Below are 26,825 nucleotides of genomic sequence, written 5' to 3' on the forward strand. Positions count from 1 at the left end.
TATCCGCAAATATCAATTTATTTTTCGGATATCCGTATTTTTCCGAAGAAAAGCAAATCAAAAAATTAGATACCCGTAACATACAAAATAAATCACAAATACTTTAAAATCCTGGATATCCCATCGGTGCCCTAACCTTAATTCTAATTCTAGCAGTGATTGAAATGGCTACTGGCAATCGCGTTCAGACTTTTAGCCTTTTAGGGAATCCAATCACATTGCCTTTCAAATTCATTTCAAAAGTTAACCATTTTAGGTCGAGATGTTGTGCTGAAGGCCCAATTTAAACACAAATTAACTGAAGAGGCCCATTAAAACCCACATGAGTTCTAATGAGTCGTTAGTTTTCGTCCCGGTAGCGAGACCTCCTCTCCACCGTCTACTTCCCCTCCGTCACGCCACGATCCTTAGGGTTCCTTCTCACAGTTTCGTTCGGATTTGAAATCCTCTCACTTTCGATCCATCTAGCATCCTCCAAATTGGTAAGTTTCGTTTATTTCTCGTCAATTTCTTCCGGAATCGATTTATCTACGTGTGAGGATGTGTTTCTGTGCTCACGCTATATTCAGAATAGGTTCGAGAATCATATACCTATACGCACATACATATCCTTGATCTCGATTTATTACAAAAAAAGATTGAACCAGATCCTTTTTTTTTTTTTTTTTTTTTTGCAGAAACAAATAACCGAGTTTGATCACAAGCGCAAGTGCAAATATGTCTGTCACAGCGGGAGTTAGCGAAGCAGCACTCGCTACACGTGCCAAGCTACGAGGTGGGATTGGCCAGACCAAAGTGAAAAGATACTGGCCCGGTAAAGCTCCCGAGTGGGCGGACGAACCCGAGGAAGATGAGGATGTTAGGATGCAAAAGGTCGACGCTTTAGATCGAAAGCATGATGATTTAGCTGTTGCTAGAAAGGATGACCCAAGACTGCGTCGTTTAGCTCAGACCAGAGCTGAGAATCGTGAAGAAGTTAGAGCTGATCATCGACGAGTAAGACAGGCTGAGATTGTATCTACTGAAGAGGAAGAGCTGAGGAATCAAGAGGAGGAAGAAGATGAGGATGCGTTGGAAGAGAGGAGGAGAAGGATTCGAGAGAAGAATCTCAAAAGAGCTCAAGAGGAGGCTGACTTGCTTCCCGTGGAGGAAGAAGACGAGGTGGAGGAGGAAGAGGATGAGGAGGAAGAGTCTGAGTACGAGACTGATTCTGAGGATGACATGCCTGGTGGTATTGCAATGATCAAGCCTGTGTTTGTGCCGAAAGCTGAGAGAGATACCGTAGCAGAGCGTGAGAGGCTTGAAGCTGAAGAGCAAGCGCTCGAGGAGTTAGCTAAGAGGAAACTCGAGATGAGGAAGATAGAGACGAAGCAGATAGTGGTCGAGGAAGTCAGGAAAGACGAGGAGATACGCAAGAACATGTTACTCCAAGAAGCGAACATCGGAGACGTGGAGACCGACGACGAGATCAACGAGGCCGAGGAGTACGAGGTCTGGAAGACGAGGGAGATTGCTAGGATCAAGAGGGAGAGGGACGCGAAGGAAGCGATGCTGAGAGAGAGGGAGGAGGTTGAGAAGCTGAGGAACATGACGGAGCAGGAGAGGAGGGAGTGGGAGAGGAAGAATCCTAAGCCTTCTTCAGATAAAGCGAAGAAGAAGTGGAACTTCATGCAGAAGTATTACCACAAGGGAGCTTTCTTCCAAGCGGATCCTGACGACGAGGCGGGATCCGTGGGGACTGATGGTATATTTCAGCGTGACTTCTCTGCTCCGACGGGTGAAGATAGGTTGGATAAATCGATTTTGCCGAAGGTTATGCAAGTCAAGCACTTTGGTCGGAGTGGGAGGACTAAATGGACTCACCTTGTTAATGAGGATACAACAGATTGGAGTAACCCGTAAGTCTTTTGCTTTCAGTGTTTCGTTTCTTACATTATTTGGTTAGTCATAGGCTTCTGAAGACTTGCTTATTAAGCTGAGAACTGAACTAAGTTATTTCAGGGGTAATCTTGTGTCTGTTTATTCGTATATGGAGCTGCATATTTTGGATGATTATGGTTTTTGACATAATGAATGATTTTTGCAGGTGGACTTCTAATGATCCTCTACGAGAGAAATACAACAAGAAAATGGCAGGCATGAATGGTCCTATTGAGAAACCAAAGGGGAGCAAGAAGATGAAAGATTGGGAGAAATAAACAAAGTGGTATGTTATAGCCACAAAATAAAAGTCATCTTCTTACTTTGTTATCGCGGAGAAGTCTATCTAAATCTCAGTAATTAATTAATGTTTGCTTTGTTTGCTTTGCGGTCGTAGGAGCGTCTTTTGTATTGGGATCAATCAAGATAACTTTTTTATGATTCTGCTTGTATCACGAAAGCATTTCTTATTTTCATCATCTAAACATTATGATTTATGAATACATTAAAGAATCCAGCTTTTGTGTCTTCGCCTCATCAAGATCAAACCCAACTTTCACAGTTGCACCATGTCGCACTAAATCAGCAGCAGATTCACCAAGGTGATCCAAATGGGATGAGCAACTAACTAGTGTAGCCAAATGAAGAAAAAGGACATGGGTCGGTCTCAAAAGCAATAAAATCACGAACCATGCTCTCATGATACCTATCAGTAAAGAATGGGATAAAAACCATGACCAATAGCCTCGGATCATGGTCAGTGTTGGATTCAGGATTGAGGATGGCGTTGAAATGAAAGCTTATTTAAGTTCTCCTTCAAGGTATTCGACCGAACATACTCACCAATCAACTTCTAGATACAATAATACAGACAATCTTTTGTTACGTGCTTCTACTCATAACTAATTAATTATTTTAATTTTGAAATAACAATTAAATCTGTATTTTTCTTTATCAAAGAAACAAACTATGTTTAGTATGATTAAAATAACAAAATGGAATAATTGTAGGAAAAGTAGGGGCGCCACCACTACGGCACCAGCTTAATAATAACAAAAGAGCCCAACGAAGAATTGATCATTCGTTTTGCTGTAAAGAAAGCCAAAAACAAACAACAGAGCCCCACTCTTCTTCTTCATCATCGTCCCTAACGATCGTTATAGTCAACCATTTTTTTGATTCTCTCTCTCTCTCTAATTCAACCTCCCCGTAAGGTACGTCTCCGACTTTCCATGCCTTCCCCACGTCTCTCTCTCCCCCATTCTTTTTTTTTTTTTCCATTTCATTTTCCCTGTCTACGTCATGACTCGTTTAGGGCGGCTAACGAACTGATGAAAAATTGTTGTAATTATCGGATTTGATTCTCTATTTTCTCCACGATCTGGTTCCCTCCTACCTGGTGATTGAGCTCACCAATCACCGATTAGGGTAATCTTCGATTTATCGATCCGATTTGGAAATGATTTACCTTTTATGGGTCTCGTGTGCGTTAGATCCGATCTTCAATGCTGCATGTGATTTGATCTAAAAAGTTTATACCTTTGAATCAAAACTCTCATTAAATACGATCAAAGTTGCTAACTTTATCTTTAATTTGAATGTTTGTTCTTACAGAAACAACCTGGAGAAGGAGAAGAAGAAGAGGAAGAAAAAAAAAAAAAGATGATGAGTGATCGGTCAGAGCTCAGAGTTCACGTACGTAGATCGTTCGACATTATGATCAGAACCTCCTACAGATGGATCTGCAACCATCCCTTCCTCCTCGGCTTCGTCGCGTTTTTGTATCTTCTCCACAGAACCTGTCCTCTTCTGTTCTCCGCCTTGGTGGTTGCATCTCCCGTCTTGGTATGCACTCTCGTTTTGCTTGGAACGATTCTGAGTTTCGGAGAGCCAAACGTACCTGAGATCGAGAAGGAACAACCGGAGACTGTCTACCAAGCTGCTCCTTTCAGAACCGAGGTCTCGAGGGATCCTTTTTCTACTGTTGTTGTTGAGAGAGGTGGTGGTGGTGGGGAGAGTTTTAACGTGGAGAGGTTCCTGGGGAGGGAGAAAGAAGAAGAAGAAGATGTGGTTTTGGATGGGAAGGATGTTGCTGATGGGTTAGTGGAGAATCTTCTGAGTGAGGTTGATGACGATGGGAGGCCTTTTGATTATAGGCCTTTGGTTGATGAGACTCTTGACGAGGTGAAACGTGGTGGTACTCATGTGAGGTTTGAGGAGAGAGCGTTTGTTGTGGACGTGGATAAGAAGAGAGATGGGGTAACTGGAAGGGAACAATCATTAGATGCAATGATGGACGATTCGAAGGAAGATCAGATGGATGTATCTCCGGTTTCGCCTTGGAGACCGATGAGGCACGAGGAAGACGAGGATGATGATGCTGATGACTCGCTGGACTCTGGTTCAGACGGTGCGGAGAGCTCTTCGCCTGATCCTTCTATGACTGACATCATCCCCATGCTTGACGAGCTTCACCCGCTTTTACACACGGAGAATCCAGGCCGCGGCGTTGCGGATCTTGAAGGATCGGATGCGGCTTCAGAGGGGCCGCATAGGAGTAGTAGTGATGAAGGGATGGAGTCTGATGTTGACAGCGAAAGTAATGGAGAGGAGGGAGACAACGAGAACGAAGAGGAAGAGGAGGAGGAAGACGAGGATGAAGAAGAGGAAGAGGAGGAGAAGAAGGAAGAGAAGGATGATGAAAGCAAATCAGCTATCAAGTGGACAGAGGCTGACCAGAAGAATGTTATGGATCTTGGAACTCTCGAGCTCGAAAGAAACCAACGGTTGGAGAATCTCATCGCCAGGAGAAGAGCTCGCCACAATATGAGAATGATGGCTGAGAAGAATCTGATTGATTTCGATAGTGCTGAGATTCCCGTTAATATGCCGCCGATCTCAACCGCAAGGAATCCATTTGATCTTCCGTATGATCCGTACGATGATATGGACATACCTGGCTCCGCTCCGTCCATTATGTTCGCTAGGAAAAATCCATTTGACTCTCCATATGATCCAAATGAAGAAAAGACAGACCTCAAGGGTGAGGGTTTCGAGGAAGAGTTATCTTCTCAGCAACCGAAGGATCAAGTGTTCAGAAGACATGAGAGTTTCAGCGTTGGTCCGTCGATGCTCGGAGGTCCCAGGCACGATAGGCTGCGGCCTTTCTTTGTGCTGGAAAGATTAGCAAACGAGGGAACTAGCTATTATCCATATGAAAGACAGCTCAGTGAAGTTAGTGAATCCAAAGTCAGTTCCGTTCCTGATAGTGAATCTGTGTGCACAATCCTTGAGGATGAAGAAAAGAAGGTGGATGAACAGGATGCTGATAGAGATACAGAAAAGGCTTCTGACCGTGATGAAGAAAAAATGCATTCGGCTTCTGACCATGATGATGAAGAAAAGAGCCGTTCAGGCTCTGACCATGATGAAGAAAAAAGCCATTCGTCAGAAGATTCCGATTCTGATGAACAAGGTGATAGCAGGAATCTTCATCATGATGTGGCTGAGATAATACTGGGAAGTCCAGAAACACGCCATGAGGAATCAAACGTGACGGACGGAGAAACTTCTGATAAGTCAAAACATGATAATGAAGAGGATTCCAGTGATAGTGATTCATCCTTATCAGAGACAGAAGAAGAGATAGGGGATGTTAGTGAGAATGAAGCAACGATGGTCTCTGAGCAGAAAGTTGATCGTCATGAAGAATCAGGTTCTTCTTCCCAGCCTTCTTTTGGAGGAGGATTAGAAATCCATGTTCCAAGAGGTGTGGATGATGATTATCACCATGATCATGATGTAGCGCCTGCTTTCATTACTGCACGCCCCTCGCTGGAGGACTTAGCAGCTCATGATCTTAGTGTGGACGACCACCACGTAGAACCTGTTTACGATACAAGTCCTCGTTCTGGCAGTAGGTTCCCATCGTTTTCTTCGGTGTCGTCTGATTACAAACCAGATCTACCTGAAAAGAGTGCGGAAGAAGTACAGGAAAATGCAGACAATGAAGGTGAACATGCGGAGATTCATTCCACTCCTGATGAGACTGAGAGAAGTACAAGGGAAGTAGGAGAGAGTAGCTCGCATGTTACAGGAGAGGCAAACCTTCACATTGGGGAGGTTGGAGGAATTGAAGGTCAAGAGGAGCTGCATGAGGAAGTGAAAGAAGTATCTTCAGGGATGCTTGAACAACATCTCCCAGTTGAGCATACAAGTTCACTTGATGTGGTACATGACATAGCTGAAACTTCAGTTCACAGATCAGTATCTGAAGGGATAATGCACGAGGAGGAGGAGGATAAACAAAAAGATGAAGCAATTCTTCAAACATTCAATGCAGACATCCCAATAGACAGTTACTCCACTTTGTCTTCTGGAGCAGTTGAGTATGCTGAGACGCATTCATTTAATGACGAAGACGTTCAGCAGTCGGAGCAAGATTCAGTTCAGTCATCAGTTTCTGATGCCAAGGAAGAAACACACCCCAACCAAACTATGGATATTGAAGTAGACTCTGTGAATGCTAGTGTCCAAAATGTGGGATCAGAAGAAACGACTCCTTATGAATCAGATAGAGAACTGACCTGGTCTGATAAATCTGTGGTAGAACAATCATCACCTGGACCTGGTGAAGATCAAGTAAGTCATGAAACTTATCCTCTCTCGTATATGTGCATCATTACAACGTTTATCTGATGAGTTTGATATACGAACTTCTACTGCTCTCCTCTAAGCTTAAGATACTCTATGTGATATACTTAACATCATAACCTACAAGATAATAGAGATAATATACGATCAATCACTTGATGATACTTAACTTGTTTCTTATCCTCATGTCATATTTGACAATTGTATTCATCTAGATTTGTGGTTTCTTAGCTGGAATTGGATATAATACGTTTTGTTTCTTTGTTCTTTCTGCAATTTATTAAGCAAGAGATCTGTTCCTTACCGTTGTGATGCGTTATTGCAGGCACCAGCTCGTGCAGCTCCTGTTAGTGTGGTCTTTTCCCGCAACATCACTTTCCACGAGTATCATGATGCTCCTGAAGATACGGCCGATTTATCTTGTTTGACCTCCGACACATCCTCATCTCCAGCAGAGTCTCCTGAGTACAAAACACCTATGGTTGGTGAAGGCTCAAGGGCGGAGTTCTTCCAAGAGACTGTTTACGACGAGCTTGACCACGTGGTGGAGCGGTTAGATCAGCTTACAGATTTACATGCGATATCTGAAACTCCTCCTGACGTTATTAACGAAGAGGCGGACGAGATCAAAGAGATTGATGAAGGATTGTTGTCTGAACTCGACACGATTGGAGACTTCAGTGTTAAGGAAGTTGTGACAGATTCTGAACCTGGGCCATCTTCGATAGGGTCAGACACTGCGAACGAACTGACGGAAGCTCTGCCTGTTTTGGAAGCGAGATCGGTTGAAGACATAGAATCTGCTTTCCAGCAGATCAATGAAGGATCTGAGGTTGAGGATGTTATTCTTCCTAGTACCGTTCAAGACCAGTTGGCTCAAGAAAATTATGGAACCGAGTCAGATTTGACAGTTGTGGAAGCTACATCGAAGGATGATCTAGATACTGCTTTGAACCAGGCTGTTGAAGAGAGCATGAGCAAGCAGCTAAGTTCGCCAGAGTCAGAAGGTGGGTCTGGAGAAGTCAAGAGTGCAGTTGAAACCGAATCACCAGGGTCTTCGGTTGAAGAAAGGTCTCTTGATGAGACAAATGTTCATCTGAACAACACACCTGAGAAAGAAGACAAGGAAGAGGAAGAGGAAAGTAAACTGAGAGAGGGAACCACATCCGATCTATCGTCTATCGAAACTCGATCACTGGAGGAAATCCCAAAACCTTCTGAACCAAAAGAGGAGATGGCAATGGAAGTAATCTCTGAAAGAGTGGTGATTCCCGCAGAAGGCATTGACTCTGGTAATGTAACAGTCAGTGATGAAGTTGTGACTGAGGAAGCAAAAGCTGAGACCTCAAGCAATGCTGATGCGATTGTACAGAGTCATGAGTCCAAAGAAACTCCGGAAAGTTCAGGGGAAAGCATTGCAGAGCAAAAAGAAAAGACAGAGAAGAAGAAGGAGAAGAAGAGTAAGTCCAATTCTTCAAGCTCGAGCTCAAGCTCAAGCTCTAGTTCAAGTGATTCAGATTGAAAAATGGAAGGGTAATACATCTGAACTCAAGTAAATATATGTTTGTTACGTGGTAATGATAGGCACTTCTGGGTTTTGTGTTTTTCATCAGACTGTGTGCTCTGTTTTAAGAGGGGCAAGAAGAAGCCGCTAATCTTTCTTTTTTTGTGTACCGAGTTTTCTCTTCTTTGCTGGTTTTTCTGCGCGTCTGTGTTTTCTTTTTCTCTTGTTTCAGCTTTCATATTTATTGATTTGATTGATTTGTATCTCTTCATCAGACTGTGTGCTCTGTTTTTTGGTTTGTGACTTGAAATATGCAGCTCTATAAATTGGATTGTATTGAACATGGGACGTGAGAGCTGAGAAAATGAATTGCTGTTTGGATTTTTCTTTGAACGTGTCGAGTTTGAGTTGCTAGTGTAAGCATTGTAAATCTATAAGAGGACTCTACCTAAAAAGGGTTTGGCTTTTCATTTCACTGTATACTCACTTGTTAACAAAAGAAGCCTTGTGATTGAGATTCAGGTGAATAATTTCTGAATCTTAAGATATTTATAAATTATTAACTACTTTCTGAATCTTGAGATTATAAGAAACTGTTTAAATTAATAAATGATGATGTTATGCTTATCATTATTAACTCACATGGCTAAAAGCATGCCTTTATCATAGTTTTATCACAAAAGTTTATAAGCCAGCAATGAGGAAGTTTTTAGATCTTGTGATTCGTTTATCTATTATACGATCTACCAAACTCAAGATGACAAAAAAAAAAGTGAGATATATAATATGGTTTGTGACTTTGTATATATAATTTTCACAACTTTTTAAAAAACTAAGAAATAATTTTCACAATACGCGTACGAGTTAGTTCAATAATTTCATACAACATTACTATTTTTTTTTGCGTTTGATCTGTTTATGAGCATATTACTCTTGTTTAGGGTTTCAGAACGATAAAGTAAAAATAAAATTGATGTTTTTCATTAAATGCTCGTGTGAATGTTGCTATTATTATAATGTAGATCTAATTCTAAATCCACCGACAAGCCAACTTTAAGGATGCATATGCATTTTTCTTGCCAAAAGTCTCATCTCAGTTAAATTAAGTGTTCGTTTTATTTGCTGTAATTGACTAGTACTCCTAATTATTAGCGCAGTATACAAATCATTGAATTAACCTATATTTTTTTTATCCATATTCTGTCAAACCACTTTTTTTTTTTTTTAACCGAGTGTCTTGGCCCCACCGTATTGGTCCAGACTAGAGACCGAACCTTTAGCGGCGCGGACGCTCACTCGAAGGTGGGTCATGGCCAGGCAACGGTCTTCGGTCTCGGGCGCCAGAGCAAATCCGCATGTAAATTCTCTAGTGGCTAGTGCAAATCGAATCTGAGGCCGTACTTGCAGCCGCAATCCGTTTACCACCTAGTCTTGGTTTCTGTCAAACCACTCTTCAGTAAGCATTTGGTTGACGTGGATTAAGGAAGAATCAGCACTTAGTTGACTGAATTGTCGGTTTGGAGCAGCATCACCATCTTCTACATTTTACTATTTTAAACTCGAAATACACACTTACACAATTTTCGATCCAAGAGAATGGTACGCAAAATGTCCAAACTAGTTACTATACGCACGAGTCCCGCTATAAAGAGCTTATAATATACTATTAATAAGTAGTGTATGAGGTTTGGTTAGAGTTCCATAAACTTTGAACTACATGAGAAAATTAAGGATCAATGATTGGTATGCGAAAAACCATATCGTCAAAGTTTTAGACTACTAGTATTGTGCTATGGACTTTTAGTCCTTCGAATGTTCTAACGCAAGCTTGAGAAACAGTGAGGTTCTTAAGATGTCTATACAAAGTTTATTTTGTAATCGTCAAAGTTTTTTGCCTATCATTAATATTCAAGATTTAAACTCATAAAAACATAAAGAAAATTCAAAATAGGATTAGAAGGAAAAAGTAACATGTAATTAAGGGAAGCGATGAAGATAATATAAGTTAAGAATCAATATATGGTGGCCAAATCATCAGCAAACAACAACATCAAGACCACTCATCACTTTGCTTATGAATCTTAAACAATTACATATATATTGTGGGGCCATAATCCTTCTACAACAACTGTAGTCACCCACCATAATATTTTTCTCGGCCAGTTTTATAAAAACATAAATATCATGATTATGACTATTGTATTTACTAAAGTGAATGTTAATGAAAACTAACCTAAAATGTATTTTTAGTAGTCAAATTATGGGAATTTAATTATTTCTTTTATCAAAAATAATCAGCTTCAACCTCCTCCACATGGTTTCCAAAACGCTGCCGAGCACGAGCAGGGCTCTTCGTGCTGAATGCTAAACGCCGTCGTATTTAGCAGAAACTTCACTGTGAAATGTGAATCCCCACCAACCTCCGTGGGTCCCATGCCACCTACTAATCGCTCCACGCACACCACCAACTCCCCTTCACATTTTAATTCTCTATTTAATTTCTTAATACTATACATTTTAATTTCGTCTAACTAAATGATTAGACTTTACAACAGTAAAAATAAATAGATTGAACTTTACTAATCAAAACTATAATACAAATTTGAAGCTAAGATATTTCTGTTAATTAGTTAAGATATTATCTAAAGATTCGTTCTAATGAATCATAAATTACATTGTTCATATTTTTAAATTTCAAGCCAAAATACATACGCAACTAAAATACATTCAAGAACATAAATTACTAATAAACAAATAAAGAAAATTAGTGACTTGTTTTTTTTTGACATCAAAACATATTGTGGAAAAATAAAATGAAAAGGTGATAGGTACGGCATGTTGTACTCCCTCTGTTTTTTTATATATGACGCTTTAGGATTATGCACATAGATTAAAAAATATTTAATTTTCTAAACAAAAACATCATTAATTGTTTACCTAACCACAATTTAACCAATAATAAAATAGAAACTATAATACCATTGGTCATCTACCACTAATTAGTAATAAATTTTACATAGAAAATTGAAAACGTCAAATAATTAGAAACAAAAAAATTCTTCTAAAACATCAATATAAAAAAACGGAGGGAGAAGTACTGATAGAATCGTATTTACTAGCTCTATTCATACTTATTTATTTTCCACACTTATATTTGGTAAGAAAATATATTGTAGGAAAATAAATACAAATAAATAGCCGTAAAAAGAAAACAAAATGAAAAATAAATAAATGATAATTGCCGAAAATATCAACCATCAGATCTAGACAATAATGCACAGAGCCCAACGATCTATCATTATTTGTTATTGCTATAAATAAACTCGCAAGCCCACTCTTCTTCCTCGCCTTCTCTTCTTCGTAGCCAACCCTTTCTTCTTCTCTTCTCCGATTCTTCCTCCGTGAGGTACGTCTCCGAGTTTCTCTACCTTCCCTACGTTCTCCCTTATTTAGCTAGCTTCCCCCTTCGTTATTCATTTCGTTCTTCGTCTCCACGTTGTTGTTATTGCTATTACTACTCTCTCGACTGTGATTAGAATATTCGATTTCTCCACGATCTGTTTGTTCGTACTGTGTATTATCACCGAGATCTAAACGGTGAGAGAGCTCATCAATCACAGATCTAAGTTTCTAGTGTTATTCGATTCGTAGATCTGGTTCTGGATCTAATTTGCGATCTATTGAAAATGATAGTTGTTATGAGCTATCGTATGTGTTAGATCCGGTTTAGATCATCTCCTAGTGACAAAATGTTGCATGTGATCTGATCTAAAACTTTTCAAATTCCACTCTGAAGTGGACTCGTCTCGTTTATCTCAATCATATAATACGACAAAAAGCTGCTACACTTTTCGATTTTTTTTTTTTTTTTTTTTGCGTACACGTGAACTGTTGTTGGCTGCTTTCTTGGAGTCAGAAACTTAGCATTATTATTCTATATATTAAATAGTTAAATAATTAAATTAAATTTGAGATATTAATCTTATTTTTTTATTTGATGCAGTTAAAGAAAATCAGAAATGGCGTCGCACATTGTTGGATATCCACGTATGGGACCCAAGAGAGAGCTCAAGTTTGCGTTGGAGTCATTCTGGGATGGGAAGAGCACTGCTGAGGATCTTCAGAAGGTGTCGGCTGATATCAGGTCGGGTATCTGGAAGCAGATGTCTGAGGCTGGGACTAAGTACATCCCAAGCAACACTTTTGCTCACTACGATCAGGTTCTCGACACCACCGCCATGCTCGGTGCTGTTCCACCTAGATACGGATACACCGGTGGTGAGATTGGGTTGGATGTTTACTTCTCCATGGCCAGAGGAAATGCCTCTGTTCCCGCCATGGAAATGACCAAGTGGTTTGACACCAACTAGTGAGTCTCGAACCCTCCCTTGTGTCCCTTGTAGCAACATTGTTGGTTGATGGTTGAGCTTTTTTGGAGTTGTGGACTAATGTAATGATGTTTTATTGATGCAGCCACTACATCGTCCCTGAGTTGGGCCCTGAGGTTAACTTTTCTTACGCATCGCACAAGGCGGTGAATGAGTACAAGGAGGCCAAAGCAGTACGTATCATTCTTCACTATTATCCATTTGTTATGAAATTACTAATTCACTATGCTCCAGGATTAACTGATTAGAGATAATAGCTTTGGTTCTAGGAGTTAGCGTTTGTGCTTAGATTTATTGATTGGTGTTTCACAGAGGATACTGATACGTTAAGAATGTACTCACTTGCATGTTTACAAACCATAGTTGCTTGATAGAATAGCTGGTAGAAACTAATTTGACTGTGGTTGTCTTTTGTACACCTAGAGTAGTTTCTTGTTCTTCTGCTAATATTCTGTGTTACACTTAAAAGTATGTTTCCTTTTCATCTGCTAAACTGCTATTTTAAATTTCTGATCTTGTAAACTTGATGTTTATGCAGCTTGGTGTTGACACCGTCCCCGTACTTGTTGGCCCCGTCTCATACTTGTTGCTTTCTAAGGCTGCCAAGGGTGTAGAGAAGTCATTTGACCTTCTTTCTCTTCTCCCCAAAATTCTCCCCGTCTACAAGTAAGAAATCACTTCCTTTTTATCTTTCTTTATTTTGTCATCCATGTTCTTGATGTTATGAATGATCCTCTACCATGCCACTGATATTATGACCTTGATTTGTGTACAGGGAAGTGATCACCGAGCTTAAGGCAGCTGGTGCCACCTGGATTCAGCTTGACGAGCCTGTCCTTGTCATGGATCTTGAGGGACACAAACTCCAGGCCTTTACCGGAGCTTACGCTGAACTTGAATCAACTCTTTCTGGTTTGAATGTTCTTGTGGAGACCTACTTCGCTGATATCCCTGCTGAAGCATACAAGACCCTTACTTCGTTGAAGGGTGTGACTGCCTTCGGATTTGACTTGGTTCGTGGCACAAAGACTCTTGATTTGGTCAAGGCCGGTTTCCCTGAGGGAAAATACCTCTTCGCTGGTGTTGTTGATGGAAGGAACATCTGGGCTAATGACTTTGCTGCGTCTCTCAGCACCTTGGAGGCACTTGAGGGTGTTGTTGGAAAGGGTAATACGTCCCTCCAGAATCATCCACCGAACTATAATCGATTATTTCAAATGTTGATCTATTATCTTTCTGCATTGATGCAGATAAGCTTGTGGTCTCAACCTCCTGCTCCCTTCTCCACACCGCCGTCGATCTTGTCAACGAGACTAAGCTTGACGATGAAATCAAGTCATGGATGGCCTTTGCTGCCCAGAAGGTCGTTGAAGTGAACGCATTGGCCAAGGCTTTGGCTGGTCAGAAGGATGAGGTATTCTACACAGAAATTTCATCCTCTTGCTTCTTTGAATAACTGCACTTTAGATGATTTGGTATACACTTGAACTCTAATATTTTATTCTGTTTCAGGCTCTTTTCTCTGCCAACGCTGCTGCTTTGGCTTCGAGGAGGTCTTCCCCAAGAGTCACCAACGAGGGTGTGCAGAAGGCTGTAAGTTTGACGTCAAATCTCAGCCATGTTCACAGTCATTGATTTCTTTACTTAATCTTTTACTGATCGAGATGGTTTATGATTCTTGTTATCTCAGGCTGCTGCTTTGAAGGGCTCTGACCACCGTCGTGCAACTAATGTTAGTGCTAGACTAGATGCTCAGCAGAAGAAGCTTAACCTCCCAATCCTGCCAACCACCACCATTGGGTCTTTCCCACAGACCGTAGAGCTCAGGAGAGTTCGCAGAGAGTACAAGGCGAAGAAGTAAGTCTCCTAAATTTGATCTCTGGTATTTCCTTAAACGGTATGATACTAATGGTTTCACTTATCTCTCTTTAATTAGGGTTTCTGAGGAGGACTACGTTAAGGCCATGAAGGAGGAGATCAAGAAAGTTGTTGACCTCCAAGAGGAACTTGACATCGATGTTCTTGTCCACGGAGAGCCAGAGGTGGGCTTTTCCTTTTAATTTTCTATGTTATTGGCTGAACCGCGAAGTGGAGAGCTGCCAATGCAAAGTAATTTTTGGTAGTCCTTGTTAATGTTTCTGACGTGACATGTTCCCACTATTTTGTAGAGAAACGACATGGTTGAGTACTTCGGGGAGCAGTTGTCTGGTTTTGCCTTCACTGCAAACGGATGGGTCCAATCTTATGGATCTCGCTGTGTGAAGCCACCAGTTATCTATGGTGATGTGAGCCGTCCCAAGGCAATGACTGTCTTCTGGTCTGCAATGGCTCAGAGCATGACTTCTCGCCCAATGAAGGGTATGCTTACCGGTCCCGTCACCATTCTCAACTGGTCCTTTGTCAGAAACGACCAGCCCAGGTACATACAAAATCTTAGTCTGAAGCGAACACATGTTAAAAGAAAAAGAACGCAATCTCTAAAACATGTATATTGGAAACTTTGTAGGCACGAAACCTGTTACCAGATTGCTTTGGCCATCAAGGACGAAGTCGAGGATCTTGAGAAAGGTGGAATCAGTGTCATTCAGATCGATGAGGCTGCACTCAGAGAAGGACTACCACTCAGGAAATCTGAGCACGCTTTCTACTTGGACTGGGCTGTTCACTCCTTCAGAATCACCAACTGTGGCGTCCAAGACAGCACCCAGATCCACACTCACATGTGCTACTCCCACTTCAACGACATCATACACTCCATCATCGACATGGATGCTGTTGTCATCACCATTGAGAACTCCCGATCTGATGAGAAGCTTCTCTCTGTGTTCCGTGAGGGAGTGAAGTACGGTGCTGGTATTGGTCCAGGTGTTTATGACATCCACTCTCCAAGAATACCATCTTCTGAGGAAATCGCAGACAGAGTCAACAAGATGCTTGCTGTTCTTGAGCAGAACATCCTCTGGGTTAACCCTGACTGTGGTCTCAAGACCCGTAAGTACACAGAGGTCAAGCCTGCCCTGAAGAACATGGTTGATGCGGCTAAACTCATCCGCTCCCAGCTCGCCAGTGCCAAGTGAAGAAAAGCTTGAAAAAGAGATGAATGATTTGAACAAGGAAACGAGTTCTTTTTTTATCTATAATGGTTGTGTTTTTGTTTGGGTTGATTACTTTTTAAAAAATATTTTAGTCGAAGTTAGATTCGATGCATATGGTTTCCGTTGGATTTGCTGCAATGTCTGTTTTCTTTTAATCTCCTTTATTTCTCTGATGGAATGTCTTTTTGTAAGGTCTCTTGAAAGGAAATAAATGATCGATTCTTATACAAATATTGAACTGTTTCTAAATAAGTAATCGAATTTGTAGTACAACTAATTCTCCTCAATGACGTCAAATGTAATGTACATCCTCATTGTCCATTGATGTCAAATGTACATAAATTAGATGACGTTTCAATGTATTTGCTTATTACCAGATGTTATTGATTGAAATGTGTGTAAGTTAATGATGTTTTTGTTTCAATTTATAAATAGAGGGAGCATTTTTTCTTGAAGCTGATGAAACTTTGAATTAAATAGAATACACAAAAGTTTCAGTGGAGAAAAAATGTGTACATAAGGGATGAACTAAACCCTGGCAGATCTAATCTGCGAAGTTTCTCAAATACATCAATGTAGTCCTCACTACTCATGAGGGGTGAACTAAACCCAGCCAGAACTGTTGGACCTTAAACCCTCTCACTACTTATTATGAGGGTAGTATTAGTTAAAGTGTTTTAGCTTATTTATAAATTTATATAAAATTTACAACTTTGTAGAATTTATGAGTATGCCTTTTAAAATTTAAATTGTCTTTTATTAATATTATTGTAAATTTATTTTTTATACTTTTGATGTAGAAGTTCTTTTAAATTCATTATAAAATTAAATTTATATTAACACGAATCATGTTGTATGTTGTGTACATAGCATAAAATTGCTATCCTCTATCTACAAGGAACAAAATCTATCTCTAACTCGAATAATCATCATCACTGAAGCCGAGAAGTCACGTTGATGAAAGTATCTTCAGGACAAGGGATTGTTAAGCCACCCATTGGATGAGCGAACCCAAATTCTTCTTCAGATTTGCTCAGAAGAGCTTGAAACGAAGGTTGGCTCAAGTATGAGATTGGCACCACAAATCTCTTCTTCTGGTTCTCTCCTACGTACACCGCAAGAAACCCTTTTGGTGCTGCTGAGGTCGCCCTTTTGCTTGTTGTGGCTCTAAGCAGGGCCGGGCCTGACCACAAGCTGGTCAAGCATGGGCTTGAGGCCAATATCTTTATAAGAAATTTTGGGGGCCAATTTGACAAGAGTTTTTGTTGGTTCAGTAGCTGAATAAGCTGTTTCAAATGTTAAGGTCATGAGTTCAAACAGCTTAATACTATTTTTGGGGCCAATTTTTTTTTACTGCTTCTAACCTTGGAAAACTGGCTCCAAGAATCTTCTTGGCACCCAATAGATTTCTTACGAAAGCCATTTCTTGTTTCTCTTTTTTTTACGAAAGTCTGAATCCTTTTCAAGCCTTTGAAGATGTATGAAAAAGATTCAAGTTATTGGAATAATGTTTGTGTGTTGGTTGATGATATGGAAAGAATCGGTAATGTTATGTGTATATATAGAAAGATCAATGAATAACTTTGAACTTCTCTGAAACTTGTGGTCTTGAAGAAGACAAACTAGAGCAGAGTTTCACATGGTTTTGTCTTTACAGCCTGGAAACTAATTGAGTGTGGGACTACAAAATAAAAATGAAATGCAATTCACAAGGGCTTGTTTTCTCAATGTTTGTTTAGATAAGACATATGCTATTGTCAATAATAAAGACCAGTATGTTTCTGTTCTTCATGTTCTGTGGTGATCATATTTTCACATCTCAGCGGTCTAAATATATTTTAATTAATGAGAATTTAAAGTGGGGACCTGAAGTTTCTCAACAACAGAACAACAAGTCCCTGTCACAGGTTAAGTTGTTCTTTGATTATATCCACAAATATGATCACACTTATACGTAAAAGATTGACTACTTAATTTCTTCTCTTCAGTTATTATACAGACATGAGAAAACAGAGAGTTAAAGCACGTTAGCTTTCACTACTTGTCTTCTATCATATCTAAAAAACAGAACCATGTGATTAGAGGTATGTACATGTCCCATTCTTTCAATGGTTCTAGTGCGGTTTAAAGTCTTTCATCAATCTATATATACATCTTAAGGCAGAGAACCAACTCCTCAATACAAACCTTCAATCTCAGCATCTAATCCATTTCTTAGAAGCTTCAAATTTCAATTTAAAGACACAAGAAATGGCTTTTTTTAGAGGTCTCTTGAGTGCAAGGAGGATTATTGGCCTCTCTGTAGCGGCTACAAGCAAAAGTACAGTTTCAGCGCCAAAGGGGTTTCTTGCGGTGTACGTTGGAGAGAGACAGAAGAAAAGATTTATAGTGCCAGTCTCATACTTGAGCCAGCCTTCTTTTCAAGCTCTCCTCAGTAAATCTGAGGAAGAATTTGGATATGACCATCCAATGGGTGGACTAACGATTCCTTGTCCTGAAGATACCTTCATCAACGTGACTTCTATGCTTCAATGATGATGTTCCAGAAGAAGAAAACACTGACATTAGTTAGAGATAGAATATCATTCAATGTACATATGTTTTAACTTTTTCGGAAAATGACCATTTGAAAATTAAGTTCTTTGATTTCTTCTCGTTGATGATATGAATCGTTGGAGATATCATATTATAATAATAGTTTTGTGAATAAGGTATGAATCCATCTTTTAAAACAAAACTGGAACACATGAAAACAGAGTTTCTTAATGTTTTGTTTTCCAAGATAAATGCATGTGAAACCAAAATAAAAAACAATGAAAGCTAACAAGCCTTTTCTTCAAACAGAGAACAATTCACCGACGATTTCAAACCGGAACTAAGAGTTTCGGTTAAGTGAAATTAGATTACCAAACCAATAGAGTGGAATGGATAAAACGCAGGAAAAGCAAAAGACAAAACCGGAGGTGAAAAAAACAAAAATTTCCGGATAATGTTCGGGAGTTTGAACCCGACGTGAATCGAACACGCAACCTTCTGATCTGGAGTCAGACGCGCTACCATTGCGCCACGGATCCGGATGTTATAGAACCTCACTTGTATATTTATCTCATGATGTGTTATAAGTTCTTCAAATGTATTATGCTCGTTCCAAAATGTATTCACATGATATTGTCTATTACATAAAAATGGCACTCACTTTCTAAACTTTAGAACAAGTATTTGAAGAAGAGAGAGAAAAAGGTCATCTATTTACAATGGATGTCTATTTCTATAACTCCCATAACAAAACTTGACAGTCAAGTAATCATCACTGGAACCGAGAAGTCACATTGACGAATGTATCTTCCGGACAAGGAATGGTTAATCCACCCATTGGATGATCAAACCCAAACTCTTCTTCAGACTTACCGAGTAGAGCTTGAAAGGAAGGCTGGCTCAGGTATGAGATTGGCACTACATCTCTCTTCTTCAGACTCTCTCCTACGTACACCGCAAGAAACCCTTTTGGTGTCGCAGAGGTTGCCCCTTTGCTTGTTACCGCTCCAAAAACCTTCTTTGCACCCAGTACACTTCTCATCAAAGCCATCTCTTTCTTTAAAGTTTGAAATTCTTTTTGAGGCTCGTGAAGATTTATGAAAAGATTAAAGTTATTGGATATATTGCTTGTTGCTTGTTAATGATAGAAATAATAGGTTATGTGTATAGTATATATAGAAAGATGAATATGAGTTTGAAGAACCCTCTTTGAAAAATCCTTGAAACTTGTTTGTCTACAATTATGTGCGACAGGCTAGAACAAAGCACCACATGGTTCTGTCTACACCGTCTCAAAAAGATGCATTAATGCAATTTGTCTACTTGGATAATCGCCATAGTCACTTCACAAGGGTTTGGTTTCTAAATGTTTGTGATCCTATTTTTAAATATAATCAAAGAACAACTTGAATGGTGACACAGACTTGTTGTTCTGTTGTTGAGAAACTTCAGGTCCCCACTATTAGTTCTTATTAAATCCATTAAGACTACATAAATGAGAGAATATGACATATAATCAACCATAGAACATGAAGGACAGAACCATGTGATCTGCTCTAGTCTGTCCCACGATCCAAGACCACAAGTTTCAACGAGAGATTTTTAACTCACTCATCGATCTATCTATATATGTACACATTAGCCATTCTTTCTATCATCAACATAAAGCAAGCAATCCAATAACTTTAGTCTTTTCATACATCTTCAAAAACTTCAAAAGAAATCAAACTTTCAGTTAAAAAAATGGCCTTGGTGAGAAGTCTATTGGGTGCAAAGAAGATTCTTGGCCGCTCTGTAACAGCAGCAGCTTCTACGAGTAAAAGATCAACCTCGGCTGCACCAAAAGGGTTTCTTGCTGTGTACGTAGGAGAGAGCCAGAAGAAGAGATATGTGGTGCCAATCTCATACCTGAGCCAGCCATCGTTTCAAGCTCTTCTGAATAAATCTGAAGAAGAGTTTGGGTTTGATCATCCAATGGGCGGCTTAACAATTCCTTGTTCTGAAGATATATTCATCACAGTGACGTCTCGGTTCCAATGATGATTATCCAACATATTGTTAGTCTAGTTAGATATAGACTTTCCCTGTAGATAGATGAGATTTTTTTTACCTCTTTATTGTTTAAAGAGTTATTCTATAATCTTTTGAAAGTGAATGTTATAGACACGATAACGATTCATGTTTAAACATTTTGGATCAACCATTGAACAAGAAAGTGTGACACCTATCTGATTCTCGTTTTTTTCTTCTTCTCGTCTTCTTATTTGATCATTACTTTTGGTGTGCCAGTGCCTCAGCATACTACTGTAATGACATGTGTTTTGATCTTTGTGAATATGAAGAAAAACTCACTAGAGAATATTCATTACAGAGAATGAAGAACATGTTGCATGTCCTACAGCCAATCCAGATTTAAAACATCTGAATTACACAACCATGTGAAACTCTGTTCTCTGTACATCAGGTTTTCAACTCAGTATAACGTGTCTCTCGGCTCCAAAATAATGTTCATGCTATAAAACATACTTAACCAATTTTTGTAAATAGATAGACACCTTTTTCTTTTACTTCTAAATAGAGTTTGTAGCAGCTTGTGTGAAGAGTTAACTGAATGATTATTGACTTATTTATAGCTTTTGTCATTTGATCCAATGAATCCAAAACATTGAGCGGTTCGAGCCATACAGAAGCTGTAAACATCGTCTTAAATGAGGTACCCTCTGTAGGTCAGCGACCTTAGGAGTAATTTGATTGTGTAGTGAGATTAATGAGATGGCAATCTTCAGATTAAAAGCTAATTTATCATAAGACAAGAATCTTGATGAAGATAAAACATAGGCAATAAATGTATGCAAGAATGATGAACTTTCTTCTCAAAAAACTTGTTGCAATTTGTATAATAGAAACCATTGTCCTTACATAGAAATATGGCATAAACATTTGAGTTATGTAACCTCTTGAACAACTCTCTTTGACAAAGAAAGAGGAAAGGGTTAACATATATACATTTAATGATTCTATATCTAACTAATGTCAGTGTTTTCTTCTTCTGGAACATCATCATTGAAGCCGGGAAGTCACGTTGATGAAGGTATCTTCAGGACAAGGAATCGTTAGTCCACCCATTGGATGGTCATATCCAAACTCTTCCTCAGATTTACTGAGAAGAGCTTGAAAAGAAGGTTGGCTCAAGTATGAGATTGGCACTATAAATCTTTTCTTCTGGCTCTCTCCAACGTACACCGCAAGAAACCCCTTTGGCGCTGAAACTGTCCTTTTGCTTGTAGCAGCTACAGAGAGACCAATAAACCTCTTTGCACTCAAGAGACCTCTGAAAAAAGCCATTTCTTCTGTCTGGAAACTTGAAAATTTGAAGCTTCTGAGGAACAGATAGATGCTCAGATTCAAGGTTTGTACTGAAGAGTTGGTTCTCTGCCTTAAGATGTATATATAGATTGATAAATGACTTTAAAACCACCTTAGAACCATTGAAAGAATGGGACATACGCATACCTCTATTCACATGGTTCTGTTTTCTAAGATATGATAGAAGACAAGAAACAAAAGCTAACGAGCATTATCTCTTTTGTTTTCTCATGTCTGTATAATAAAATAAGAGAAGACATGAGTTATTCAATCTTGTACGTATAACTTGTCATGTGTGATACATATCTGTGGATATAATTAATGAACAACTTAAGCTTTGACAGAGACTTGTTGTTCTGCTGTTGAGAAACTTCATGTCCCCACTTTAAATTCTCATTAACTAAATCTATTTAGATCACAGAGATGTGAGAATATGATCACCACAGAACATGAAGAACAGAAACTTGCTGGTCTTTATTATTGACAAAACAAATGTCTTATCTAAACAAACATTGAGAAAACAAGCCCTTGTGTATTACATATGGAGTTTGTTTTAGTTTATTGTCCTACATTCAATTAATAATCTTATCACCACAAATTGCATTGACCTATAACTTTTTCAAGTTGGTTCAGACAATACCATGTGAAACTCTGCTCTAGTTTGTCCCATTGTTCAAGACCACAAGTTTGAGAGAGGTCCGAACTCAATTCATTGATCTTTCTATATATACACATGACATTACCCATTCTTTCAAAATCATCAACCAGCAAACAAGCAATATATATCCAATAACTTGAATCTTTTCATACATCTTCGAAGCTTCAGACAAAGAAACTAGAAATGGCTTTTGTAAGAAATCTATTGGGTGCCAAGAAGATTCTTGGAGCCGCAACAAGCAAAAGGGCGGCCTCAGCGGCACCAAAGGGGTTTCTTGTGGTGTACGTAGGAGAGAGCCAGAAGAAGAGATATGTGGTGCCAATCTCATACTTGAGCCAGCCTACTTTTCAAGCTCTTCTGAGCAAATCGGAAGAAGAGTTTGGGTTTGATCATCCAATGGGCGGCTTAACGATCCCTTGTCCTGAAGATATCTTCATCAACGTAACGTCTAGGCTCCAATGATGATGATCAAACATATTGTTCTTCTAGTTAGAGATATACTTTGTTCCTTGTAAATAGAGGATAGTTTGTTTTTTTTCCTCTCTTTCTTCCCGAAAGAGTTCTAAAATTTGAAAGTGGAATACAAATTTTTATGCTATAAACATACATAATTCATGTTAAAGTAATTCATTTTTGATCAATCATTGAAAAAAAATATCATTACAACTTTAAGATAACCCAAGTTAAAATCATGCTCCAGTTTACATTTCCAAGGGAATGTGTGGATCCTCAACTTTCAATAATCAGTCCTTCAAACATGTTTTACTACTGTATATATCAGTCTTACAGCTCACGTAACTGTGAGAATAATGATTTAATATATTAAATCTCAAAGATCGGAATATTTATTGTTCTCTTGAAATGGTAAGGTGATAGACACTTGTATTTTCGTTACTTCTAACTAACTTAAACAGTGAAGATCCCTTCGCATTCAATCATCCATTTCTTGAATAATAGATGAAAAGAGCAACATGGGAGACCTGTTAGTGTAGACAACATGTATAAACTCATTTCATTGATTCATCTGTATGTCCTGAAACAGAACAATCTCTTCATATCATTCACACTCAAGCAATCCAAGTTTCTAAGATTTAATTTATATTTTTAGAAAGTTTTCTTCATTAGCATAGACACATTTAACAGCAAAAATTTCATTTACATTAAGCTTTGAACCTATTGAACAACTCTTTTTCTCAGGAAGAACGAGGAAGAAAAAGGTTGACCTATTTACATTGAATAATTCTATCTCTAACTCACGACTAGAAAACGTTAGATCTATCTACTCCTTTGGAACATCTTCCCCTTTAGCTCAGAAGTCACATTTATGAAAGTATCTTCAGGACAAGGGATGGTTAAGCCCCCCATCGGATGATTGAACCCAAACTCTTCTTCAGACTTACTGAGTAGAGCTTGAAACAAAGGCTGGTTCAAATATGAGACAGGAACAATATATCTCTTCTTCTGGACCTGGTCCTCGCCAACATACACAGCAAGAAACCCTTTTGGTGTTTTAGCCGCTACAGAGCGGCTAAGGATCTTCTTTGCACCTAAGAGACCTCTCACCAAAGCCATTTATAGTATTTGAAAATCTCAATTGAAGATGGGTTGAGGATTAACAAGTTAAATGCTTAGATTGTTTTGATACTTGGTGATGTGAAGAATCGATTCTGTTTCTGGATGTATAAATAGATCAATGAAGTAACCAATGAACCTGTGGTCTACAACTTCAAGCGTGTGGGACATGCAAGAACAGAGTTTCACATGGTGTTGTTTTTAAGTTATGACAAGCAATGAAAGCTAATTAACATTATATGCACTTCACAAGGGTTTTGTTTCCTCAGTGTCTTTATAATTTTATGAAAATGAGATATTGCAATCTTCTCTCGTCTATAATAAACCATTATTATCAGGTTTTGTTTGTTAATGATCTGGTGGGACCTTCAGTTGCCTACCAAGAGAACAAGGACACACTCGCTTTCAAAGAACATGATCTCATGGTGTGAAACTTTAATTTGATTGAAATGTAAGCGCGACTTAACTGTCAGGCTGTCACATCCATGTGAATATCACTGCAAAGCCCTAATCAAACCACCACCATCAGAGTGATCATACGATGAGGCCTCATGAGATCAAAATGTTGGGCTATGGCTTGACAAAGCATGTGTCAGTACGTACTAGCTGAGATCTCTGGACCAGAATTTGGATTTGATCACCCAATGGGTAGGACTTAACAATCCTTTGCTGATCCAAAACACACATCTCTTCATCATATACATAGAAATCTCTTCCCCTAGACTAATGCAACAGTTCTCTTTGCATCTCAGCCAGTTGTACAAGACAATCAAACTCTTGAAGTCTTCAACGTCAGAGTATGATGTTCATTCATCATAATATTGTGCAATAAAGCATGGCTAAAAAGATGAGATAGTACAGTTACAAAAGAAAAAGAAAAAGAGATAGTGAAGGTGCCCACATAAACTAAAGCAGAGAGAGGAAGAGTCATGTGAGTATATGTAACAGAGTCAAATAAAAATGCTTCCTTTTAAAGTTTTGTTTCCTCCATCGTTACGCCTCATTTCCATTTCTCTCTCTCACCAACGCCATGGACGAGACCCAAATCGCATCCCTCCTCAAATCATCCGACCTCTTCCCTCTCCCTCAAAGCCTCAAACTTTCCTACGGAACAGCCGGATTCCGCGGCGACGCAACGCTCCTAGCCTCCACCGTCCACAGAGTCGGCATCCTCTCATCCCTCCGCTCCCTCAAGCTCGCACCCTCCACCATCGGACTCATGATCACAGCCTCCCACAACAAAGTCTCCGACAACGGCGTCAAAGTCTCCGACCCATCCGGCGAAATGCTCTCCCAAGAATGGGAGCCCTTCGCGGATCAGATCGCCAACGCGTCTTCTCCTCAAAAGCTCGTCTCTTTGATCAGAGAGTTCGTCGAAAGAGAAGAGATTTCAATCGGAGACGGCGGTGAGGGAGGAGAGGTGTGGCTGGGGAGAGATAGTAGACCTAGCGGCGAAGCCCTTCTCCGAGCTGCGGAGATCGGAGTCTCCTCTGTTCCGGGATGCGTCGCGGTTGACTTGGGAGTTTTAACGACTCCTCAACTCCATTGGATGGTTAGAGCTAAGAACAAAGGTCTTAAAGCAACTGAGAAGGCTTACTTCGAGAGTCTAACGACGTCGTTTAAGTGTTTGATTGATCTGATCCCTTTTAACAAGAGTAGTGGTAGCAAGTTGGTTTTAGACGGTGCTAACGGTGTGGGTGGGGAGAAGATGGAGGAGTTATTAAGAGGGTATTTAAGTAATTTAGCTATCGAGATTCGTAACACGGGGAGAGATGGTGGTGTGCTTAACGAAAGTGTAGGTGCTGACTTTGTTCAGAAGGAAAAGGTTGTGCCTTTAGGGTTTGGGGTTAATGACGTTGGCGTGAGGTGTGTTAGCTTCGACGGTGATGCTGATAGATTAGTTTACTTTTACCTTTCTTCTGGTGAGAAGAAGATTGAGTTGCTAGACGGTGATAAGATACTCTCTTTGTTTGCTCTCTTCGTCAAAGAGCAGCTAAACGTTCTTGATGATGGGTGTTGCCGTCTTGGTGTTGTGCAGACGGCTTATGCAAACGGTGCGTCGACGGATTACTTGAAGGGTTTGGGTTTAGAGGTTGTGTTTGCGAAGACTGGGGTTAAGCATTTACATGAGAAAGCGGCTGAGTTTGATGTTGGGATCTACTTCGAAGCTAATGGCCATGGGACTATACTCTTCTCGGAAGATTATGTAACCTTGTTGGTTGATAAGCGGAAGGGTCTGAGTGAAGGCTCTGATGAGTGCAATGCGGTTTCTAGGCTAGTGGCGGTGAGTAATCTGATTAACCAAGCGGTTGGTGATGCTATAAGCGGGTTGCTTTTGGTTGAAGTGGTGCTGCGACACATGGGATGGTCGGTGCAGAAGTGGAATGAGCTGTACAAGGATCTTCCTAGTAGACAGGTTAAGGTGGAAGTTCCGGATAGAACAGCGGTTGTGACCACGAGTGAAGAGACCGAGGCTCTGAGACCTTTGGGGATTCAGGATGCTATTAATGGTGAGATTAAGAAGTACCGGCGTGGCAGGGCTTTTATAAGGCCATCAGGGACAGAAGATGTTGTGAGAGTATATGCAGAAGCAACTACACAGGAAGATGCTGATTCTTTGGGTGATTCTGTGGCTCAGCTTGTCAAAAGCTTCCTTGGTTCGAGCTAAAGGTCCTGCCCTTTTTCTTTCCAATAAAGTTCTAAAACTGGAATGTATCTTCCTTTCCTGAAATAGTAAAGTTAGAGATCGTTGTTAAGGACTCAGTAGTCAGTACCAGGTACCAGGTACTTATAGTAAGATCATAACGATGGTGTACTTGAAAAAAGCTTATGCCTTAATCTCTGGCTTAAGAAGGGAACTTAGCACATGCCTTTGTCTTCCTGTCTTATCTCTCAGCAACTTTGTCGCCGACTGTGACTTCACACGAACCAAAACACTGACCCCTCTAGTGGAAGACTGTCTTAATCTTTGTTGAATTACAACTGTAATGTGTGATCAAATTTGTGGATATAATCAAAGAACAACTTAACATGTGACAAAGACTTGTTGTTCTGTTGTTGAGAAACTAAAAGTCCCCACCTTGAGTTATTATTAATTAAAATACATTTAGACCACAGAGATGAGAGAATGTGAT

The 26,825-nt window shown here is 39.6% G+C and overlaps 10 protein-coding genes and 1 non-coding gene across 13 annotated transcripts; 7 read left to right on the top strand and 4 right to left on the bottom strand.

Annotated features, from left to right (window-relative positions):
- The first annotated feature begins 336 nt into the window (after positions 1-336).
- LOC106327967 (microfibrillar-associated protein 1-like) lies at positions 337-2,435 on the top strand. Its single transcript, XM_013766300.1, has 3 exons — positions 337-482; positions 678-1,898; positions 2,087-2,435. Exons 2-3 carry the CDS (start codon positions 718-720, stop codon positions 2,196-2,198), a joined length of 1,293 nt encoding a protein of 430 aa, XP_013621754.1. The 5' UTR covers positions 337-482; positions 678-717; the 3' UTR covers positions 2,199-2,435.
- A 528-nt stretch (positions 2,436-2,963) lies between these two features.
- Positions 2,964-8,615, top strand: LOC106332022. Of its 3 annotated transcripts, XM_013770475.1 has the most exons (4): positions 2,964-3,134; positions 3,535-6,561; positions 6,899-8,106; positions 8,395-8,615. In XM_013770475.1, the coding sequence occupies exons 2-3, from the start codon at positions 3,583-3,585 to the stop codon at positions 8,093-8,095; spliced, it is 4,176 nt and encodes a 1,391-aa protein (XP_013625929.1). In that variant the 5' UTR covers positions 2,964-3,134; positions 3,535-3,582; the 3' UTR covers positions 8,096-8,106; positions 8,395-8,615. The 3 variants fall into 3 exon arrangements, with proteins under 3 accessions (XP_013625929.1, XP_013625928.1, XP_013625927.1); XM_013770474.1 differs by having other exon boundaries at positions 2,964-3,348; positions 6,899-8,464; XM_013770473.1 differs by having other exon boundaries at positions 2,965-3,134; positions 6,899-8,464.
- Positions 8,616-11,375: 2,760 nt separating this feature from the next.
- Positions 11,376-15,751, top strand: LOC106332023 (5-methyltetrahydropteroyltriglutamate--homocysteine methyltransferase 1). The gene is made up of 11 exons (XM_013770476.1): positions 11,376-11,483; positions 12,081-12,446; positions 12,551-12,638; positions 13,004-13,131; positions 13,241-13,632; positions 13,716-13,879; positions 13,978-14,058; positions 14,156-14,322; positions 14,402-14,507; positions 14,634-14,884; positions 14,972-15,751. Exons 2-11 carry the CDS (start codon positions 12,097-12,099, stop codon positions 15,540-15,542), a joined length of 2,298 nt encoding a protein of 765 aa, XP_013625930.1. The 5' UTR covers positions 11,376-11,483; positions 12,081-12,096; the 3' UTR covers positions 15,543-15,751.
- A 1,816-nt stretch (positions 15,752-17,567) lies between these two features.
- Positions 17,568-18,229, top strand: LOC106332024 (auxin-responsive protein SAUR21-like). Its single transcript, XM_013770477.1, has one exon. It carries the CDS (start codon positions 17,811-17,813, stop codon positions 18,093-18,095), a length of 285 nt encoding a protein of 94 aa, XP_013625931.1. The 5' UTR covers positions 17,568-17,810; the 3' UTR covers positions 18,096-18,229.
- Positions 18,230-18,562: 333 nt separating this feature from the next.
- TRNAW-CCA lies at positions 18,563-18,634 on the bottom strand. The gene has a single exon. It is a non-coding gene; the product is annotated as a tRNA-Trp (tRNA).
- A 71-nt stretch (positions 18,635-18,705) lies between these two features.
- Positions 18,706-19,229, bottom strand: LOC106333063 (auxin-responsive protein SAUR21-like). Its single transcript, XM_013771549.1, has one exon. The coding sequence runs from the start codon at positions 19,144-19,146 to the stop codon at positions 18,868-18,870; it is 279 nt and encodes a 92-aa protein (XP_013627003.1). The 5' UTR covers positions 19,147-19,229; the 3' UTR covers positions 18,706-18,867.
- A 541-nt stretch (positions 19,230-19,770) lies between these two features.
- LOC106332259 (auxin-responsive protein SAUR21-like) lies at positions 19,771-20,298 on the top strand. The gene has a single exon (XM_013770735.1). The coding sequence runs from the start codon at positions 19,839-19,841 to the stop codon at positions 20,133-20,135; it is 297 nt and encodes a 98-aa protein (XP_013626189.1). The 5' UTR covers positions 19,771-19,838; the 3' UTR covers positions 20,136-20,298.
- A 647-nt stretch (positions 20,299-20,945) lies between these two features.
- Positions 20,946-21,554, bottom strand: LOC106332697 (auxin-responsive protein SAUR21-like). The gene has a single exon (XM_013771173.1). The coding sequence runs from the start codon at positions 21,438-21,440 to the stop codon at positions 21,156-21,158; it is 285 nt and encodes a 94-aa protein (XP_013626627.1). The 5' UTR covers positions 21,441-21,554; the 3' UTR covers positions 20,946-21,155.
- Positions 21,555-22,195: 641 nt separating this feature from the next.
- On the top strand, positions 22,196-22,717 carry LOC106332817 (auxin-responsive protein SAUR21-like). Its single transcript, XM_013771309.1, has one exon. It carries the CDS (start codon positions 22,303-22,305, stop codon positions 22,579-22,581), a length of 279 nt encoding a protein of 92 aa, XP_013626763.1. The 5' UTR covers positions 22,196-22,302; the 3' UTR covers positions 22,582-22,717.
- Positions 22,718-23,227: 510 nt separating this feature from the next.
- LOC106333036 (auxin-responsive protein SAUR21-like) lies at positions 23,228-23,767 on the bottom strand. The gene has a single exon (XM_013771519.1). The coding sequence runs from the start codon at positions 23,689-23,691 to the stop codon at positions 23,395-23,397; it is 297 nt and encodes a 98-aa protein (XP_013626973.1). The 5' UTR covers positions 23,692-23,767; the 3' UTR covers positions 23,228-23,394.
- Positions 23,768-24,353: 586 nt separating this feature from the next.
- On the top strand, positions 24,354-26,558 carry LOC106329111 (phosphoacetylglucosamine mutase-like). Its single transcript, XM_013767703.1, has one exon. The coding sequence runs from the start codon at positions 24,722-24,724 to the stop codon at positions 26,357-26,359; it is 1,638 nt and encodes a 545-aa protein (XP_013623157.1). The 5' UTR covers positions 24,354-24,721; the 3' UTR covers positions 26,360-26,558.
- Positions 26,559-26,825: the final 267 nt, after the last annotated feature.

The sequence above is a fragment of the Brassica oleracea genome, chromosome C3 (genome assembly GCF_000695525.1).
Source record: "Brassica oleracea var. oleracea cultivar TO1000 chromosome C3, BOL, whole genome shotgun sequence".
NCBI classification, from domain to species: domain Eukaryota; kingdom Viridiplantae; phylum Streptophyta; class Magnoliopsida; order Brassicales; family Brassicaceae; genus Brassica; species Brassica oleracea.